This window comes from Sinocyclocheilus anshuiensis, unplaced genomic scaffold (genome assembly GCF_001515605.1).
Source record: "Sinocyclocheilus anshuiensis isolate Anshui unplaced genomic scaffold, SAMN03320099.WGS_v1.1 scaffold766, whole genome shotgun sequence".
Taxonomy (NCBI): Eukaryota; Metazoa; Chordata; class Actinopteri; order Cypriniformes; family Cyprinidae; genus Sinocyclocheilus; species Sinocyclocheilus anshuiensis.
Window position 1 is genome coordinate 1,167,870 of NW_015546060.1, and position 21,757 is coordinate 1,189,626.

Here is a 21,757-nt window from a genome sequence, read left to right on the forward strand (position 1 = left end):
AAATTCGCCTGTAAATATATATATATATAAAAAAAAAAATTTTTTTTAATTTGTACTTACATAAGGCCAAGCATAGGACCAAAATCAAGGGTCCTAGCGCAAAAAATCTTGCCATATCCAAAGGTTCAAACGCTGCTTCTAAGACACCATATGTCCTATTTGAAACAGACACAGATCTGGGTTAACCATCAGAAAGCGTAATGGCTTTTTGGTCTCTCTTGCTCTGTTTTCATGTAATCTTACGTGTTCTCATGCGTCTAATCAGTCGGTTCTGTTGCTGGTGAGTTTTCACCTTTAAAAAAATCCTTAAGCAGTTTTTTTTGGGGTCTAGAGACAGCAGAGCAGTGTCAGAGACACTCTCTCCTTCAGCTTTGAGTTAAGGCCCTTTCTTAACAGGAAGTTGCTTTTTCATCTACGCCACACATCTCTCGCCTTCTACTGTGTCATGTCTTTCAAATGGGAAATGAGAGAAAATGATCTCATTTTTGCTTTTTTTTCTTTCGACGACCTGCATCTATAGTGAGTGCCACACCTTCAGAAGATGCACATTTAAAACTAAAATCACCTCCAGTTTAATGTGTGAACATTTCAAATCAAATGTCAAATACACAGAAAGTGTTACAGCACATGGATCAAAACATCACCCACATTAGCCGGGCAAAATATTATTTCGATAAATATCAGCACTATTTGAAGTCTAATTCAAGGACTGGAACAAAAAAAATAAAACAGATAAAAATAAAATAAAATAAAATAAAATAATACATAAATAGAAATAAATACATTTTTGTATGTATGTGTGTATGTATATATACACTAATAACCGTAGTGTACATAATGTACCAGAACAGGCCATCTTCTACAGGGGAAGAAGAAAGAATGTTCAAAATTTCTTAATATTTTGCTGTCACTTGCTGTGACTTCTATGGTTTTATACAATTTTTTTAAAATCAATATGTTACTGGAAGCCATATTGGGAATACAATCATGGCCAAAGGGTTTGGCTCTGTACCCCATCACTTAAGCATAATAGTATAAACGTTGCTAATGTACATTTCCATATATTGTATTTTAAGTATGATATGATTATCTTCTATGTGCTGAATATGCCTGTTTAATATGACCAAACCAATCTAATATCTGATTGTCTAAGTGACATTTATGAATTAAACATGGCTCATGTACACACTAAAACGGTTTCGTAAAACATTATGATATTAATTTTTCATCCTCAATTTACATAAATGCTTCTTGACTATTCCTCACTTTCCAAGCTACTCTGCATGTAGGCAGCGCTGCAAGATACCACTTCCTTGCTTGTTCTTATTTTTTTTCTCTCCTCTCTTTTTTTGGTTTCCCGCCTGTTTGAGGAAGTAGCACAGAGAGAGGCGTGCAAAGATGAAAACTCAAAGTGACAACCTATGACTGTATGAACACAGATAACAGAGTAAGATAGTTACGAACTTCAAATATCAATCATCAATGAAGAGAATTCAAAGAGACTGATTGTACGAGATGAGAATTCAAAGAGTTCTTATAGACCCTTGTGTATTAAAATATAGTGAATCAAAAGTATATGCAAATGTGAATTCCTCTTTTCTTTACTTCTCTTTAGCACTTTAAGGGAAACTGTAAGTTAAATTAATAATTTTTCCGCTTTTTCTGTAAAAAGAAGATGCGTGCCGGAGTCTATAAAATGAACTTCCTGCCGAAACCTGTGGCGATGATACCAAGTATTAGTGTGAATGTTGATGGGCTAAATATATCCGCTTTGATGAGGTTCAGGTTTTTAAATGGTTTCATCACATTAGATGCATCAAAACTGGCTAAAATGAAAAATAAAACCATGCTAAGTTTTAGTGTAAGTGTAAAACAAGGTATAAAAGCTCAAACAGACATTACAATAAATTAGTAGGTGGTGATCTCAAAGGGTAATCAACCACTTCCTGAAGTCTGTTCTCTCACTCAAAGCACATTTGCAATTTTGCACAAGCAAATACACAATCAAACACATAAACTCCACCCACACTGGTACAAACTTCTATTGCTGATGAGTAATTCTACAACTGCAGTTTGAAGTCTTAAAAAAGGTACCCGTCAATCCACAACAAGTGTACTTGCTAAAATCAATTTAAAAGTGTCACGTTACCGTAACATACTCAAGTTACCTCAGCGCTGTCATTTGATTTTTGACTGATTGTGTATTCAACAATAAACCAAACTACAATTCAGAAGAAATGTGAGAAATGTGTCCCCCGTGTAGTTTATTCCACAAAGAGATATAACCAAACTTAATGCCTGATGACCCTCCTGAAATAAACAAGTCTTCCAGCCTGGTCATAGCTGGTTTACAGGCTGGTTTTAGATGGGTTTTGACCATTTCATTAGCTGGTCAGGATGGGAGACCAGCTGACCAACAAGCCAAAACCAGCTTGGCCAGGCTGGGACACTAGTTTGATCAACTCAGCCAGACAACTGCAGTTTGAAGTCTTAAAAAGGGTACCCGTCAATCCACAACAAGTGTACTTGCTAAAATCAATGTAAAAGTGTCACGTTACCGTAACATACTCAAGTTACCTCAACGCTGTCATTTGATTTTTGACTGATTGTGTATTCAACAATAAACCAAACTACAATTCAGAAGAAATGTGAGAAATGTGTCCCCCGTGTAGTTTATTCCACAAAGAGATATAACCAAACTTAATGCCTGATGACCCTCCTGAAATAAACAAGTCTTCCAGCCTGGTCATAGCTGGTTTACAGGCTGGTTTTAGATGGGTTTTGACCATTTCATTAGCTGGTCAGGATGGGAGACCAGCTGACCAACAAGCCAAAACCAGCTTGGCCAGGCTGGGACACTAGTTTGATCAACTCAGCCAGGCTAGGAGACCAGCTAAAACCAGCTTAAACCAGCTAAGACCAGCCAACCAGGCTGGTTTTAGCTGTTTTTTATTTTCCCCAGCAGGGATACAGCAACATATTCCAGCAACTTGAACGTCATCACTTGATTTTTGACTAGTTGTGTATTTAACAATAAACCAAAAGTATATTTTTACATTTCGGAAGAAAATTTGACTGGTTGAATGGGCAAAACTCGCTAGCGTTGTGGAGATTTAGATCCCCCGTGCCATTCATTCCACGAGGAGATACACTCTTAATGCCTGACGAAACAAATACAAATAATATGGATAAAAATATAACACTCAAATTGTTATAAGAATTCCTTTTTAAATAAAAAATAGGTTATTTGGATGCTCTACAGGCTAAGCTAATAGGCTAGTCAGCTAGCAGTATGATAGTATAACAAACAGTATGCAAAACATATGCTAGTATCTAAATAAATAAAGAATGAGAAATGTTTCATTTCACAGTCTATAGAGTCTATAGCTTTGGTTATATACTAATACATATAAGACATTGTCAATAACATTTCAGATGTGGAACCATTTTTTAGATTTTAAAGCAGGCACTGATGTTCACATTAAAAGTTTTTGTAGCCAATGGAATCACTTTAGGGTCCTAAATTGGACAATAAATGCGTAAACGGAATTCATTAAAACATCTGCACAGTGTTAATCATGTTGCTGTTTGGTTTTCTAGCCATTTTATCATTAGCTAATATGCTAAGTATTAGCATTTCTACTCGACTAGCTGCAAGATTTGAGGTATCATTTATGTCTGATGCAAACAATGTGAATGAATGAATGAATGACATTTATATTATTGTGGAATGAGTTACTCAACAAAGTTTAGTTCAAATCTTTAACCTCATATTGCAATATAATAGTGAGACTAGCCTTAGCAAGCACAGCTAATGGTTTAGTATAGCGATTTTATCTGTACAACATTATGAACTATATTTTATTATCTAGACTATTTAGTCTTTCGTTTAAGTACCTTGTTGACAGAAATAATCTTAATATTCACTTTTTAAATAAATGAGATTCTAGGCTAGCACAAATTACGTTAAGCTAAGTACCGTTTGATCAAAATGCAGATTTGATGGGTGTATTCAGTCTGACTGGGGTTGAAAGCTGTTACCTGTGTGTGGACAGAAAATAACTACACATGTACTAATTAACCCTGCTGGTTACGTTCCCTGTTTTTCTCCGACCTTTTCGACCTTCTCCAGCACCTTTCGAGCGACAGCTTCAGGACAAAACCAGCCCTCTGACCTGAAAGAAATCTTTGTTGCACTTGCAATCATATTTCTCATGTTTCGTGGCTGTCTGGCACTGGTCCACACGATGCTGTACCGCCTGCTTGCATAAACATCTCAGGGGCATAGTGCTGTGTGCTACTGATGGCTGCATCCCAATTCTGGGCCGTATGGTATACGAGATTAAGGTTAATGTGGCCTAAATCATAGTATGCTGAAAATAGTGTGCCAACCGTTGTTAAACAGAAGTATACTTTAACATACTTATAAAAAGAGTATGTATTATTCAAATAATAATATACTTTGAAAGAATATCCCGTGTGACCTGAATGTAATGCTTTCAGATACTTGTTAAAGGGATAGTTCACCCAAAAATGAAAATTCTGTCATTTAATTACTCACCCTCATGTTGTTCCAAATCCACAAGACCTCCGTTCATCTTCGGAACACAAATTAAGATATTTTTGATGAAATCTGAGAGCTCTCTGACCCTCCCATAGACAGCAAGGGTCCTTACACGATCAACGTCCAGAAATTTAGCAAGGACATCGGTAAAATAGTCCATGTGACATCAGGGGTTCAACCGTAATTTTACAAAGCTACGAGAATAATTGCGTATGCTGTTTTGTGTCAGCTGCGTCACGCGGATAAGCTGTTTACGTCGTTTACGCTTTGATTTGAACAAAAACAACGTATCGGCGTGGCGCAGCTGACACAAAACAGCATACGCAATTTACGTTCAGTGGATATTCTCCAAAATGGTGCTAGGGTGACGCGGAGGAGACGAATTGTTGAAAAAGAGCTCTCAGATTCCATCAAAAATATCTTAATTTGTGTTCCGAAGATGAACGGAGGTCTTACAGGTTTGGAACGACATGAGGGTGAGTAAATAATGACAACATTTTCATTTTTGGGTGAACTATCCCTTTAATTACAATTCAATTAAAATGTATTAATATTTAATACAATTAACCTGAACTTCTGAGTCTTTTTTTTTTTTTTTGGCCCACACAAGTACATTTTCATATGTAATTTCATAATTACCTCTATTGAATTTACTGACAAGCATTTACTGCAAACTAAAATATACTTAAATGTAATTTCTATTGAAGCTTATATACCAGGTATTTAAATATATTTGTAATTGCACATTTGTGGATGAGGTAGCAATTTAGTACATTTAAAATATATGAACTTTAGATGTAATATTGAATAACACACTACACTTAAAATAAAGTACTTTACATGTGCTTTAGTATGTTAGCCAACACATCAACATACAGTGCAATTCTTTAAAGGATACGGAAAAATTATTATATTAATGATTTAAAATGTACTTTAAAGTAAAACTTTAATTTGACATTTTTTAAAGTGTACTTAAGCCCTTTTTTTCATTAATATTACTTTATCTGGAAGTGCAGTTTTTAGAAAAATACTTTTAAGATTTGAAGTACACAACATGCCCGTGAGGTACGTACAAATTTCATTTATACTTTATGGAATGTACTTTTTTTTGTTTTTTTACAGTCACAAAGTTTGTTCCTCATCAAGTGTAGCACCTACTCAGATATAGTAGCATGCATCAAAATTAGCGTACTATGACTTGGGGGAAGTCGTGGCCTAATGGTTAGAGAGTCGGACTCGTAACCCAAAGTTTGTGGGTTCGAGTCTCGTACCGGCAGGGATTGTAGGTGGGGGGAGTGAATGTACAGCACTCTCTCCACCTTCAATACCACGACTGAAGTGCCCTTGAGCAAGGCACCGAACCCCCAACTGCTCCCCGGGCGCCGCAGCATAAATGGCTGCCCACTGCTCCGGGTGTGTGTTCACAGTGTGTGTGTGTGTTCACTGCTGTGTGTGTGCACTTAGGATGGGATAAATGCAGAGCACTAATTCCTAGTATGGGTCACCATACTTGGCCACATGTCACGTCACTTTCAATCAGACGTATATACATTTAGTGTGCAGTATAAATATGGGAAATTAATTATCAGTGATGTTAAAACTATATAACCATTTCCCCCTTGTATGTCATGGTCAGCTGATGGTCTACAGCACACCAGCTTGGTTATTATTGTCAATCTATTTGAAGAAAGCACGAACATCCTAGGATCAGTGGCGTGACAGCGGCTGATGAAATCTCTATTTTTAAACTACCAAGCATTTAAGTATGTGAAATTGAAGAGGCGTGGCCTAAGCGTGCTGCAGCTGCAGTATGAACAGGCCAGAGGAACGCCGCACCACAAAATTACACAAACCATGCCCTCTTCCTCTTTGCTCTCCTTCGCAATGGTGAAATCTCTGGATTTACACCGTAGAAAGTGAAAATGCTCAGACGTTATCTTAAACAGCTACTTGTTCCCTCGGGCAATGATTCCATATGAGGACATCTTTATGTTGTGAGATCTTTTATTTAATGCATGCTTCATTTCTTACCTACCAAAGACGTCTGGAGGTTCCTGACAATGCAGCTGGCATCATTATGAGGTCATGTGAAGAATGGAGGTCACGGCAGGACGTGAAACACACTGGGGCGCCTGCACAACCTGAGCACCAAGATGACACAACAGAAATGCAGAAAACCCTTTTCAAAGGATGTAATATGACATTCTCACAGACTATAAAACACTTTTTATCAAACATAAAATCCTAATCTCTTAAAACTGGGATCTTCAACCTTTTCCAGGCTCCCTTCGTGGTGAATGGAGAAACAGCAAAACAACTAACAAAAGATATTTTTGTACTATATTAATATAGCCTACTTTATTATACATTGCAAAGCCAAAGTCTTTAAGGAAGTTATGTATTTTTATTTTACTTACTATTAATACCACATCTTAATGTGGGAGAGAGTCAATGAAATGTTAGTTTCTTAAATTAGTAGGCTAATGGTCGAGTTGAATTTAATATTGTATTTTTGTTTTTATGCATAGTGCGATTTTTCCACCAAAATGAGATCAAACAATAATATAAACAACAGGAAAACCCCTTTCCATAAGAATTAGTAGTAGTGATAGTGATGCTAGTCTTAGCAAAAACTGCTAATACCCGTTTTATTATAAACATTTGATCTGAACCACGTTATGAACTTATATTTTACTGTTTGTAACACCCAGTCCAACATGTATCAAACCCAGAACATTCCTTTAATATTAAGGGCAATAAAGCACTAAGTATTCAAAACAACTATATACAAAATTAATTCACCAAATTACTGTGAATATAAATTGCTCAGGTGTGAAATTAGTTTCTCATGGTATAGTAAATCATGTGTTATTTAACATTAGCTATTTGATGCAAAGCAAAATGGGCCTTCTCAAGAAGAATGAAGTTCACAGAAATGAGGAAATAGATGTGAACGTGAGATATACCGTGTGTGAAGTTTCCTTCAATTTTTGCACCATTATTGGTGTTAAAAATGTCTGGACGCTGATTTGCATTCACTGGGGGTTTTTTTTTTTTTTAAAGAAGCTCAAGTTTCGTTCGTTTACAAGAACACGGACGGTGACGTGAGGACAGGAGCTGTTTCACTTCCTTGCACAAGAAATCGTTTAGTAAGAACAAAAGTTCCTGCATGTGGACAGCTGTTTCCAACTATGTCGATGACATTTTCAGCGCATTTGTAAAAAATATATATATTTTTTTTAAACCCCATCAGGTAGGTTTATGACAACATGTTCACACCTGGGGCAAGTTCAAGCTCAAACTGGTGCGCAACGTTTTGCTACGGTTTCCGGTTTGAACGACATGTTTCCTGGAAACGGTGTGCATCGGGGTTTTAATTTTTTTTTCTCTTGTTTGGTGGGTGTGTCAAAAATGTCAGCCCAATCAGCAGCAACATGTATATAAACCACGCGGTATTAAAGAGACAGCTCCCACAATGCAATCCTAACATCAAAATAAATTCACAAGAGCAAGTATATTGTTTGCACATGTTTATTTACATTAAAGGCAAAATAACTGAAATAACAAGAGCACATGTATAGATCTGGAACTTCTTTAAGTCTGTCTAAATATCATTTAGTAATTGCAATGTCTTCTGGTCCATATCCTTTCCTTAGGAAGGTGTGCTGAATACTGATTAATGTAACAAAAATGTACTATACATATTTATATATTTTGCTATTGTATTGTGGAGTGACACTTTCATAAACTTTTCTATAGGCCTACTCCTCTGATTATAGGTAAATATTACAATAACATAGCACAACAACAGTGATCAGCAATAATGATAAGCCTAATACAATAAAAAATAATAAGGTCATATAAATCATAACACAGTCTCGGAGGTAAGAGGTGGATTATCCTTCACCTTAAAAATGTTTGTCTTTTCATCCTGAAATGCGAGGCAAATGTTGGATCACAATAATTAGGAACCACAGTTTGCACAAATCCCTTCATTTGATTGGGATGTTCTCTTTTATTCTGGAGGGCAAGGGTAGTGACTGTAACATCGAGCGTATTTTGCAGTATTCAAAAATTAAAGTATTTATACCGATTTCACGGTATAAAAAATTACGAAAATTCTTCAAAAAGAACACAAAGAATGGCATTCTCAGCTGCCATAGTTGCAACTCTTGCCGTTTAAAAAACGTTTTGCACCGTTTTGTCGGGGCTGAACGCAGCCCTGGTATTTACGTCCATTGCGAGCGATCTGCGATGGCACGTGACACCACCTCGCGGTTGTAGTTGTTTGCAGAACAGAGAGAAACGAAAATTCAACAATTCAACAACGAAAACGAAAAAAGGTAGAAAAGGAAAACAAAATCCATATAAACTACCCTGCAAATATCGCCTAAGGCAATAAATGCTTCTATGCACTCCAAAAATAATCATGCACTGGTCAAATACCCACATTTTTTTTTTATTATTATTATTTTTTTTTTTACAAACTGGTAAAAAAAAAAAAAAATGTATAGCCTGAATGCACTGTAAGTCGCTTTGGATAAAAGCGCCTGCTAAATGCATAAATGTAAATGTCAAATATATGCAATAATTTAATGTAATAATAACTATATAGGCTATATGAGGCATTCAAAAACGCATCTGACTATTGCATTTGTAGACGGTATCTGTCTTGATACGTCCCATGCATTAAAAGACCGCCTACTCACCTGTCAATCAACAAAACAAGCGTTTTAAACTTTGCGGTTACGTGCATTTTTAAGCACATACATATATACATATAAAAGCTCTTTAGTATGACTTTCTAACTTCTTACTTATCTGCAACTTAACAGCTTATTATTTTGCATTCCATCAACTGCAATAAAACATGAACGCAGAACGTGATGTAGTCAAAATAATGTGAGACACTTCCCTCCAAAATGCCTAATACCAGGTATAAGAAATTATAGTGAAGTTCTAGCCCTCCACCACTGGATGGCAGTGTGCATCCATGACTGTGTCGATGTCTAATTTTGCCTCTTTGCCACTGAGGGTGACCTGTGTTTTTTTTACATATCTGCATGAACCCCCTCATCCGCCTTTTAAAAGGGTCATCAGCCACATTTTCCCATCTTGAGGCCTCTGATTTTTAGTGCAGCAGGTCTGAGCTTAAATCAGCTTCTTCAGGAAATATATATTATATATATTCCTCGATCTCTCTCTTCCCGAAGGTTACAGCATGGTGAGGCAAGTTCGCCAGGTCTTCTTTTTGATTGACAGCTTCCTAACAAGGACAGCCTAAAGCGATGGAGTTGCGCCCTGAAGCCCCTCTCCTCTCCCATGATGCACCAGAGGGCACAGGGCTGTGTGTGATGTGCTTGTCTTTATCCTGTTCCACCTGCACACACACAGTCAGAGGGCTATAAATGTGACATTATAAATATGAACTTTCACTGTTTCTCATCAGGGTGGAGATGATGATAAAGAGCCATTAAAACACCTTCTTTTGTCCTCTGACTGGCTACATGCCATGAAACCGATAAAAACCACCACAGACCTGTCAAAGTGTCATTATGTATACAGACCTGCTTAAACATTTTAACATGGGTAAATTACACTTCATGTACACAAATAGGTAGGTGGTAAATACCAACAGCTGATAAAGGAAAATGTGTTGATTTGATGACAGGATGGGGGAAAACTACAGCTACAGCTTTTGAACATCTAGTATTGTGTTGAAAAAATGCTATTGTTCATATTTAGATAGATAGATAGATAGATAGATAGATAGATAGGTAGATAGCACTGACATTGTGTAGCTACTGGTTCCCAAGGGAATGAGAATCTCATCAGCACAGAGCATCGAGTCTTGTGTATCTCTAAAATGAGTTGAAATTTCTAAGGAGGTAGCCATGGCACAGTTTTGAGGGCCAAGAAATGTCCAATCAGCTTGAGAGTTCCTCTGTACAACATTAACACAGCTGTAGCTTATGGTGGCAGAACCATAAGCGCTACAGATGAATAGGACAAACATAGCTGACCAGTCGGACATGGAAACCAAGAGTACCTCATTGTCGGCATACCTTGGAAAATCATTTGAACACTAAAGGTGGTCATTAAAATTCCAGATCAAAGGATACATTCATGTCCACTCCCTGCACAACAGCAAACCTTATTCATGTGCGACACTAATCAAGATGCGCCAATGCAACAAAGCATTCAGACATCAACTTCTAGCTCTTCTATTACCAAAGAAATGGAGAAAGAGCTATTGAATGTGAAAAAGAATGAGAGGCAAAGAATATGCCACAAGGGATTCCAAACATCTTGAATGCACTTTGATGTATACATCTATTTTTAAATATATACATACTATTGCGCTTTCCTGGGCTGCACTATAATATTCCTGACCAAACAGCAAAAGCAGGTATGCTAGCGGACTCTCCAGAGGTATTCATCTTCTATATCTTCTGACAAGGCAGCTCTACTCATTCAGTTCTTCCCCATTTCTCTCTCAAGTAAAGGTGGAACGTGTCAGTCAAAAGCAAGCACACAGTACCACATACACACATTATTTTTACTTTTTCTATTGCAAGTAATTCATACACCTTCCACTGATCACTAGAAATTTTTAGTGTCAGATTAGGCAAGAACCTTGGAATGTTCGTCAACCAATCAGAATCAAGATGATGAAATTACTTGATGGCAGCCTTTCCCAGTTCTTTGAACGTGCTTGTTTTATTAAAATTGTTTGTTAGCTTACTAATCAGTAGAGTAAGACACTAGTGCTAACAAAATAAGTGAGGTACCGGGAGAACATTCCCTGGCTGCCCGAGGGATTTGGTAATAGAATTCTCTTGACTGGAAGACATATCAGAGATGAAACCGAGACACCGACCTAATGAGCTGCTGCTAAAGACTAGAATAAACTAATGTGTTTGTTCTTTGTCATGGCTAAAGCAAACATACATTAGCTTATATCATCAGCTTGATTTGCACATGAAACTAAGAAATAGAAATTCTTCTTACACGGAAAAAAAACTACATCACATTTAATGTAACTTTCGTATCTCATAATAAAAACACCTTATAACCTAACGTTTTTTTATTGTCTGGCCTTGAGTATTTTCCCAATTAAATACACTAGAAACAAGTTCACATATTAAAACACCTATTTAACAACATTACAATAAGGACAATCATAAGAAGCAAGGACTACATCAGAAACTTGGAATGGCAAAGCATTCGCCCGAGAAATAGCTTTTTTTTTTAAAGATACATTGGCTGCACCCCAGAGATTTGGCTCTAAAAAGCTAGCCACACACAGTATGCAGCCTTTGTTCCACTGAAAGCATTTGTCTTCAGCAAAGAAGAGGGGTTAAAATCCAATTCAATCGATATCACTGGAGACGTACAGATACAAACAGAGGCTAAGGACCCCTCCCCTTCTCCAGCTGAAAGTTAAAATAGAATAAAATGTTGAAATGCCTTTGAAGTTTCAATACCAAACCCTGAGCAAATCAATACTCACCGTATTGTTACAGATACCGAGAAATTTCTACAGAAATCCACAGAAAAACAATGACAGTACTAACTACATATCCACACTGAGATGTTAAATGTTGTCTACTTGTACAAGGTCATGCATTTCTGAACCATAAATGGCATTTTAAACAGTTGTTGGGACTTATTAGGGACTTAAATTCCACCGAAAGTGAGGGTAGGTGGTCTATGTGAGGGTGCATTGCAATCCCATGGCAAAATGTAAAATTAGATGACTGTCCCACCAGCACGACCAAAACCCCACTTTCACCCTCCATCCCCTTACCTTATCACCTTCCCTCCAGGTTAACCCTGTGCGTCCCAGCTAATGAGGAGTTTCTGTGGCCTGGTGAGCTCCCGGGATGGGATGGAGCTTACCCCCGGTGTGGGACTGGGGGAGCGGGACGGTAGAGCATCGGTGTCAGCCTACGCATCGCTGCACATACATCATACTGGTCATTAGCGGAGGATCAGGCTGGACCTTTGGCCAGCGCGCCACTGGCGGCAGGGAGGGGATGGCCATAAAAAATCCCAGGCTCTGTCACTCATTGTCACTTAAAGCGAGAATTTATCAGGGCCTCTGCCTGCGCACCGATGAATAATGAATGAGGTTCTGGAGCTTTGCCTTGACGCTCGGGTGCTAATGGGGCTGGAAAGCTGCGGCAGGCCCATCCTTTGTGCCGGGAGGTTGCACTGTCGGGGTACGGGCCGGCCTCTATTGGTAGGCAAGCCTGGCCATAATATCACACATTCACAGTGAGGTCTGCCCCTTCTTCTCTTGATGTACATGCCTGAAGCACCTTCTAGACCCTGGGTAGTCTGTTCTGTAACAGCACAAGTGTAAGGAAGTTTAACACCAGTGCCTATTTAAGCAGTATTAGAGCCCTTAGTTTTGGAAGTGTCAGAATTCTTGTACAAATAGTGCATGTTGACATTCCCTTGTGTTATTAGGCATGAGACTGGATGAATGTTGTTATTTTGACATTAAGCTGCTTAAAGTGGCCGTAGAGGAGTTAAAACTTACCCTTGCCCTTCACTTTTGCCTTCAGGATCTGGATTCAGGGAAAATAAGTTTATTCCTCACTGGGCACTTTAGGATAGACTCATAAAGACCAGCATATTGCATCACTTGAGAATATCATCTAATAAAAGCAATCAAGTTTAGTTACAGGGCAAAGACTTGGTTCATATCCAAAGACCAATGATAAAAAAAAAAGCTCAGTTTATTTTACTTGTTAATTCTGTACAAACTTCAGACGGGATGAACACATCTGACAACTCGAGATCTTTGTATAACCGAAGAAGCAGATAATGAGAGATGTAGACACTTCAGAATTTATAAATGATGTCCCTGTGCTATCCTATCGACTTTGTTTTGCATGTAAACTGTGTGAAATGCAGGAAATACTGCCGCAATCAAACGTATGGAGTTGTGCACCAAAACTTCTTGTGAGAAAAGTTTGTTTTCTCGACCAAAAAGGACTGCTCAGTTTATACACTTTTGATACTGTAACTAACCATAAAACTCTACGCTCCAGATGAAATAAAGAGTTTAAATTCAGTCTTAAAGTCTTGGAGCGAAAGTGTTTTTGATTTTTTCAGAGAAAGATTTTGGGGCAAAAAAGAGGAAACGATAAACAAGCGAACACTCTGAGCTTCTACCACACTTTCTTCCTGTCAAGTCTCTGAGAACTTTCAGCTAATTACGAGCAAAGCCCCACACCACAGAGAACTTGCATTCGTCGCTGTCTGAGGATGACAAAAGGCTCAGAGGGGGCAAGAAACAAACAAGCCCCAGAATAAGAAAAAGGCTTTCCAGCTAGCTGCATGGGCGACGACAGCAACATCTAATCAGTTTTTTTTTTCTTCTCTCTCAGAGTTGCCTTCAGCGTCGCATCCAAGGCGCAGTTCCTCTGATCAGCGAGCGAAGGGGCTCTCCCACTGCGCCAGTCTCCTGTCCTCTGAACCACGGGTCAGTCCTTGGTGAGTAGCCTTGCTCCTCCATCTACTTCATGGTGGTGCATCCCATCTTCATTACCATGCAGAGACACATGCCGGGGGTAACTGCACCCCAGGACTGCCTGGAGGGGCTGCGCTCTATCCGGCCTCCATCGGGAACTCCTGCACTGCTGGTTGCCGGCGAAATGGGAGCTCAGGATGGAAACGCAGTGCATTAAGTGACTCCGTGCCTCAGGGTCAGAGAGGAGGCGACGTGGCATCTCTGCAGAGCGATCGTAAACAAGCAGAGGATGTTTGATCTCTTCATCCTAGTCAAATGCTTTATTATGCTGATTTTTGAGCAAACTGTAAACTAATCAGGGCAACTTTTTACCCGTTCTCGCATGCACACAGGGGAAATTGTCGGAAAGGTTAGGCGCTGAGAGTCAATTCTGGTGCCTCGCCTCAAACTTTTAACTCTCTGGATCATTTCAGACAAACACAGGGAGAGTCCGGGGTTCTGTTGCGGTGGAAGCGATTTCATGCGGCATACTTAATTGGAAAGGGGGTTGGTGGACCATTGCGAGAAATATTCACATTCAGTATGCTCATTGGGACCTAAGTTGTAAATAGGTAATTATGACTCTGTATGCAAATGCTGGCCTTTAAATGAATTCAAGGAATAATTTCCATGTTCATGTATTTGCATAAATGCATATTACATGCATTTCACACTCAACACCTCAAAATGTCATAAAGAGTGATACAAATTTTAGTTGAAAATCAGTGTGTTAACTTGCTGTACCTTTATACACTACAGGTGTTTTATATACATTTACCTTACAATTAAGTAAAAAAAAATGATCAAAGTGATTAAACTTCCCTTACATCATAATGCAGGTGTAATACTAGCAGTCTGTAGTTACTTTAGTAGTATCTTTTAAATTCCTAAAACACAAATATTTAGACAAAATTGCTAAATTGTTACATTTTAAAAATTTCTGTCAAATCAAACACGTGATGCAAGCAACTTGCAGGATAAAAATATTAGTAGTGCTTTATTTTACAGTCCTGTTCCACATGTACGTACTATGTACATATATCATAGCAATTATATTAAATGGGTAATAACTAGGTACTAACCCTGAACCTACCCCTAAGCCTAACCTTAACCCATGTAGGTATCTTATACTACCCAGTACTTTCTTAGGTAAGTACACTGTAAGTACATGTACTGTAAAATCAAATGTTACCAGAATATCTATATAAACACAAAAATAAAACAAAATATAAAAAGATTCAAAACAGGCAATGATATCCTGGAAATTGTACATCACTATAATTATACATAGGAATTTCACATTTTCTTGAAAGTAGTATGAAAACAAACATTAGAAATCAACATGTATAGAACTTGGCACGTTTAAAAAAAAAAAAAAAAAATTGTATTTTCTATATTTTGGACACTCTTATTTTCATAAAATGCCCCCAGAACAATTATTAACAATTATGTTAAAGAATAAAGTGATTTTATAAGCAAATACAATAACAATCGACTGATACAAAGAAACTTATTTTTGACAGATTTTCAATGGCATTTTACCCGACAATGACTCTTCACAAATTCTTCACTGATCACCGACTGCATTGAAGATCCAGCACATTATTGTTATCCTTATTCCTGGTGGGCTGGTCTAGAGACAAAGCCTGAGCTCTGGCTGACAAGAACAGGTAGAGAGGATGCGGGGGAGGGAAGGAGGGCAACTAGGATGACTGTGTTAATTGGACTTTACAGCAACAGTATGACAGGTGTTGTTTGGGAAAAAAAGAACACGCCGAGCCGTTTGTCAGGAAAAGGCAGCTCCATCCTCCCGCAACTGTTCCCCCCTTGCCGTTTTCCCTCAAAATGAATGCTGTCTGCTTGTTTATCGCCGGCAAAACTCCAGGCCGGCATCCTCATACTTTTTTTGGCCCTGCAACATGGAGGTGGGGCTAAACCTATTTTTAAAGCACTCCCTCTGATAGAAGCCAGTGTCAAGAGTAGTCCGCCATGATGCCCCCCACCCTCATGCCTCGATATGACACACTTTTCATTTAGAAGAGAAAAACGAGGTGTTTTTACAGGTCATGCCACTTTGTTGTTTCGTTGCTGTCAGAGCAAACTACTTTTAAAACACAGGATGTCTTCTCTTGTATTAAAAGCTGTCAACAAATAGAGCCGACAACAGCTCGCTCCCAGCATTCTCCCTGGGCAAAGAAATTCGTCCAAAACAGATGTTTCATCTCTAAATATATATAGAGTATTTTGCAGTTGCTTGTGATGGAGTACATACAAAGTAATTTTGTTCTAAGAAACATTGTCGGTGCAAACTTCAGCTATCTCCAGCTGTGTTGCCGTCAACTCCAAACCACTTTGAACGTGATTTCAAAGCTGTATTCTTCTCAACGGAGGACTCACAAGGTCATCAGCCAATGAAAAGCATCTCGGCGGCGACTCTGCCGACAATTCCAGCCTTCCCTGCATCGCAGCCCGTCTTTCTTCTCGTAATGACTGGAGACCAGTGGTACAGCCTCCGCTGGCAGACAGTACAGAGGAAAGCGTGGGAACGTACAGGCAGACGCGGGCTTTTGCTTCAGCGTGCAGCGAGGCCACAGGTTCATGCAGGAATGCCTGTGGTTGCACGCTCGCCACGTAAATCAAGGCCCCAAAACAGAGCATTTCATTCAGTGAGGTTGGGGAGGCAAAGCTCAGAGGACGCCTGCATCTGGTAGCGTTTTTGATTTACTAGGGACCTGCACATTACAGCACTGGAAAACAGTGGGAGCCCGAGTCCAAAGGGCTCTAATGCGTAGGCGAACAGAGTTTAAAGAATTCAGTTGTAGCGGTTGGCATCCAGGAGTGCTTTGCCATTCCAGAGGATATGAGACCATGATGAAATGCACTGAATTAAATGAGTTTCTGTATGAATATGCAAGAAAAAACAAGCTTTCCAATGGGAGCAGAACTCATGTCAGTGTAATAACACTTGAAACGAGAATATCACATTATCACATCTGACATGTTTATGACATGGCAACACACAAACTATAAACTTACCTCTTTGCATTACAAGCTGTAAAAATGAAAAGAAAACAAGTTCTGCAGAATAATTCTACATAACTTCTTGGTTGTTACAAGCTTATTTTTTTAACGAAGTTCGATCTTATCCAGACAAGACTACTTAATTCAGAAATCAACATAAATGCAAATGATTAAAGTCCTTAAAGAAAGAAAACAAAGTGATTAAAAATTATTTCAGTTTTTTGATAAAGTAAACAAATGCAAACAAAAGTGACTATTTATGGAAAACTTACCTTGACACATGGAAATCAATAATAACTTTTTAATTTTCATGTTAATTTTGCACTTTTTTTTTCTAAAGTTAGATACATTATAGTCAGTAAAACAGTGAAATTAACATAAATGAACAAATGCGACAACACAATATTACAATAACACTACATTTAAAGCATATATTCATCAAAAGACAAAAACTATGCCTAAAACAAAAAGATGTGTGAAAATGAACATTACTTTTAAATTTTCATTTGTGAGTGCGGTCGGATAAAATAAAAACCATTACTTCAATCATTCAAAAAAGTACCATAAACCTGAATGAAATGACAAAATCCTAATAACCAAACCAGTATGATCAGTTAATGCATTGCAGACTTCATTTGCATAAAAAGAAAAAAAAAACACATATCAATGCTCCACCATTACAATTTACATACAGCTTACAAGATGAGCCCTGTCCATCTCTTGTTAATTATTTTTTCAGACTCAGAATGATTTTAATTACGTTACACTCCAGAAGAAAATAATGGCAAACATTCTCTCTTTTCATGCTTACGCAAGCAAGTCGATTTACTTTTTTTTTCTCATTCACAGCTTTATGGGGGGGGGCAACAGGATGGGATGTGCATAAAAAGAAAAAAAAAACACATATCAATGCTCCACCATTACAATTTACATACAGCTTACAAGATGAGCCCTGTCCATCTCTTGTTAATTATTTTTTCAGACTCAGAATGATTTTAATTACGTTACACTCCAGAAGAAAATAATGGCAAACATTCTCTCTTTTCATGCTTACGCAAGCAAGTCGATTTACTTTTTTTTTTCTCATTCACAGCTTGATGGAGGGAGGCAACAGGATGGGATGTGACATTTTGGTTGGAAAGGCTTCAGAATTCAAAGCAGCTGTGGGTAAAAACCACCTGTAAAGACACTCTCTGGATCAGATTTCTTTTGAAACCTCAACCTAGCATTTGCTTCCAATAGTTAGTTAACAAAAACCCCAAAAGTTTCTAGAGATGCTTTTTTGGACGGGCAACATGGGCTAAATATACCAGGAGATGCCATTTAAATCAGGGGTGTCAAACTCAATTCCTGGAGGGCCGGAGCCCTGCAGAGTTTTGTTCCAGCCCTGCTCCAACACACATATCACATCATTTTCAAATAAGCCTGAAAGCTCCGGCCCTCCAGGAATTGAGTTTGACACCCCTGATTTAAATGTTTATGGGTCCCACTTAGAGGGTAGCCTTTTTTTTTTACTTTGCTAAGGTTTACCACAGATGTCCATATATTTCCCAATGCTTCCTCTGGGGAAAAAAAAGAAAAAAAAAAGACATGCATAATACATAAGAGTACATGGACAACAACACTGTCTATGCATATGTGTGTAGTATGCCTACAAATGTCAGCTCATAGATTACTGTCATGTAAGTAAATGGAGGTTTTAATGGTTGTTTTAACATGATTTTAAACATAAAACGTATGATTTTAAACATTGTCAAAAAAATAATGTGATTAAATGTTAATACATTGCATTGTCATCTCAAGATAAATAATCAAATTCTAATATATGTTTAAGCATAACTTCAAAAAGATAAAAGGGTTGACAGTAACAGGGTTGACATTTTTTGTTTAATTTAACATTACAAGTCTTGTGGTGAAACTTCAATGTCCTTAAAAAAAGTGTATATTTGTAGAAATATCATCACTTGTTTACTATATATAAAAACAGTAACAGAGTTGACGTTACGAATATTTCCAAACTAAAAACATGACAAAACATAAGATAAAGCATCAAAAAAGTAGACTTGCTTGTTTCAGAAAGCAAAGTTTTCAAGGATGATAATTACATTCTGACACAGTAAAAAAAAATAAAATAAATAAATAAATAAGTAAAATAAAATAAAATGGTAAAATTGTTGACAAATAACTCCAAGTCCTTCAGTCTGTCAACCAAAATATAAAAATATATATGTGTTAAAGACAAAATGTTATGTTTTGTTGACTTGTGTAGAAAATGTCTACAGTGATAAAGTAAAAGCTGGAATCAGATATTCATCGCTGAAGTCATTTTTTACATGCATGTATATGAGGGAACGCGTTTTGTAGAATGACCCAATAAAGAACAAAAGGAAAGTAAAAACAGAATCATTAACAATACATAAGGCAGAGTTTACTCGCTGTTGTTCTTTTTTCCTTAGAAACCGCAGTTCTAAGATATTGCCAGATACAGCATTTTGGAGAAAACTTTTCAAATAAAAAAAAGAGCAACGGTTTGAATGGTGAATGTTTGGAGATCATCCCTTGATAATTCTATTCCCCTCACAAACTAATTGGTTTAAAGTTGCCAAGCATGCGCCACAAGCTATTTCAAACCTGCATGCTATTGATATTTCATGTTTCAAAGCACAAATCCTTTCAATAAAGAAAAAAAAAATCCTGAGATGCTCTAGCTATTTTCCTCCATGCATGTCCACAGGGGAAACGAACAGTGAGGAACCCGGATTCTGCCTACTTGTTTTTTTTTTTTTTGCCCCAACTATGACTTATTTGTTGTCCCATCTGCACTCACAACTCCAAACTTGGACAAAGTTTGGCTCAAAGACTGTCACTCTCTGCTGACCACACAATTGGCCAATAAAGTGTCAGCTTCCCGGCCACTTCAAACACCAAGAACAAGGTGAAACTCGCCTCAAGAACCAGACCTAAAGAGAAACGGCACGTTTTTCTTGCCGAAATACAGGCAAAAAAAATCTATGAAAATGCTGCCAGCAGCTGAATCTGCTGCCAATGCAGAAGGGACATGTTACAAGTGCTGGTCCCTCTGGCAACAGACAGATATAGAGAGCTGAACCAAGCACCTGGATCTTAAGGAAAGAGAATATATTTGGCCTTGGTGCAAAAGGTAAAAACATCTGAGTCAGTTGGGCTTCTGTAGTGACATCTCTCAGTGTCTGTGCAGTCTGCCAACAAAGTGTACAACGGATCAGCGGGTAACAACTAGCATATTGTTCAATAACAGGTCTACACTGCTTTGGAACATGTTTTGTGGACGCCTAAGTAAAATCTCAATTTCTGGAGACTCACTGATGCAATTGTTGGACATTACAAAACATATGCTACCACAAAATAAGCATATTTTCATCACCATTCCAGCTACTCATGAGCGATTTTGATTCAGGACAATATGCTAATGAATCATTCACACAGATTTGAGAACTAAATCAACCAATTCACTGAAAAAAACATGACTTTTTTTTCTTCAAAAGAATGATTCAGTCATAAGTTGGCTTGAGAGCCAATAAATATTTTCAAAGTGTGTAGCTACAAAACACGCTACAGTTAAGTTTGAGGTTAAGTATTTGATCAAAAATACAGTAAAAGCAGTAATATTTTGAAATATTTTTTGCAATTTAAAAAGCACAGTTTTCTTTTAATATATTATAAAATGTAATTTATTCTTGTGATCAAAGCTGAATTTTCAGCATCATTACTCCAGTCTTCAGTGTCACATGATCCTTCAGAAATCATTCTAATATGCTGATTTGAAATTTAAAATGTCTTTACTGTCAATTTAGATTAATTTTAATGCATCCTGAATAAAAATATTAATTTCTTAAAAAAAAAACAAAAAAAAACTTAGACTGTGAAATGTTATTTATATTTAAAATTGATTCTTATTGATCTTTACATACATATACATATATATATATATATATATATATATATACACACACATATATATACACATATATAATTCTTTTTTTTATTTTTTAGATAAAACCATAATAAAAATGGGGCCATGTTGTTTTAGTGTATTTTTTTGTTAAATAAGTCCTTTTTTGGAAAGTATTCATTTCTTAAAAACAAAAAAATCCCTAAACTTTTTTACATTTGTTGAATGTGTCAAAATAGCAAAAATGGCATATTAAAAATAATGACAAAATCCCCATTACTGTTCTAGGGATAGAAAACACTGATATTAAAAATATCTTACATATTCCTGATATTTTTCAGGTATTCCATGACTGAAACAAAAGACTTTAAGCCCTTCAATTCCACTGTATAAACTGTCTAGCAATGCCTGTTGTTTAGCAATATGTGAGCACTACAACAAAGAAGCATCCATTCAGATCTCTTGCAGTCAATGGAGTGCAGTTAGACTGTACCGCCACTAGATGGATACCTTCAACTGTTTTCTAATAGCAAAACGTACACTGTACACAGACAACAAATAAAAAAAGAACTCGCCAGAAGCCTTTTTTACAACTAATATCGACACCAGACCAGTCTGGGTAAAGACAGCAGCTTACAAGAGGAGGAAACAACAAGCCCGATATCAATTGTGATGTTTACTTAAGTTTGTTTTCGTTGTTCTGCCAGTTTCAAGGGAGC

The 21,757-nt window shown here is 37.4% G+C and overlaps 1 protein-coding gene across 1 annotated transcript in view; it reads right to left on the reverse strand.

Annotated features, from left to right (window-relative positions):
* LOC107699432 (receptor-type tyrosine-protein phosphatase C-like) overlaps positions 1-405 on the reverse strand; it is a 34,228-nt gene extending 33,823 nt beyond the window's left edge. The window contains exons 1-2 of the mRNA XM_016500687.1: positions 244-405; positions 61-155 (exon numbers count right to left, since the gene is read on the reverse strand). Of these exons, the coding sequence (XP_016356173.1) occupies positions 61-115 (55 nt within the window). The 5' untranslated portion in view covers positions 116-155; positions 244-405. The remainder of the gene's footprint in view (positions 1-60; positions 156-243) is intronic.
* Positions 406-21,757: the final 21,352 nt, after the last annotated feature.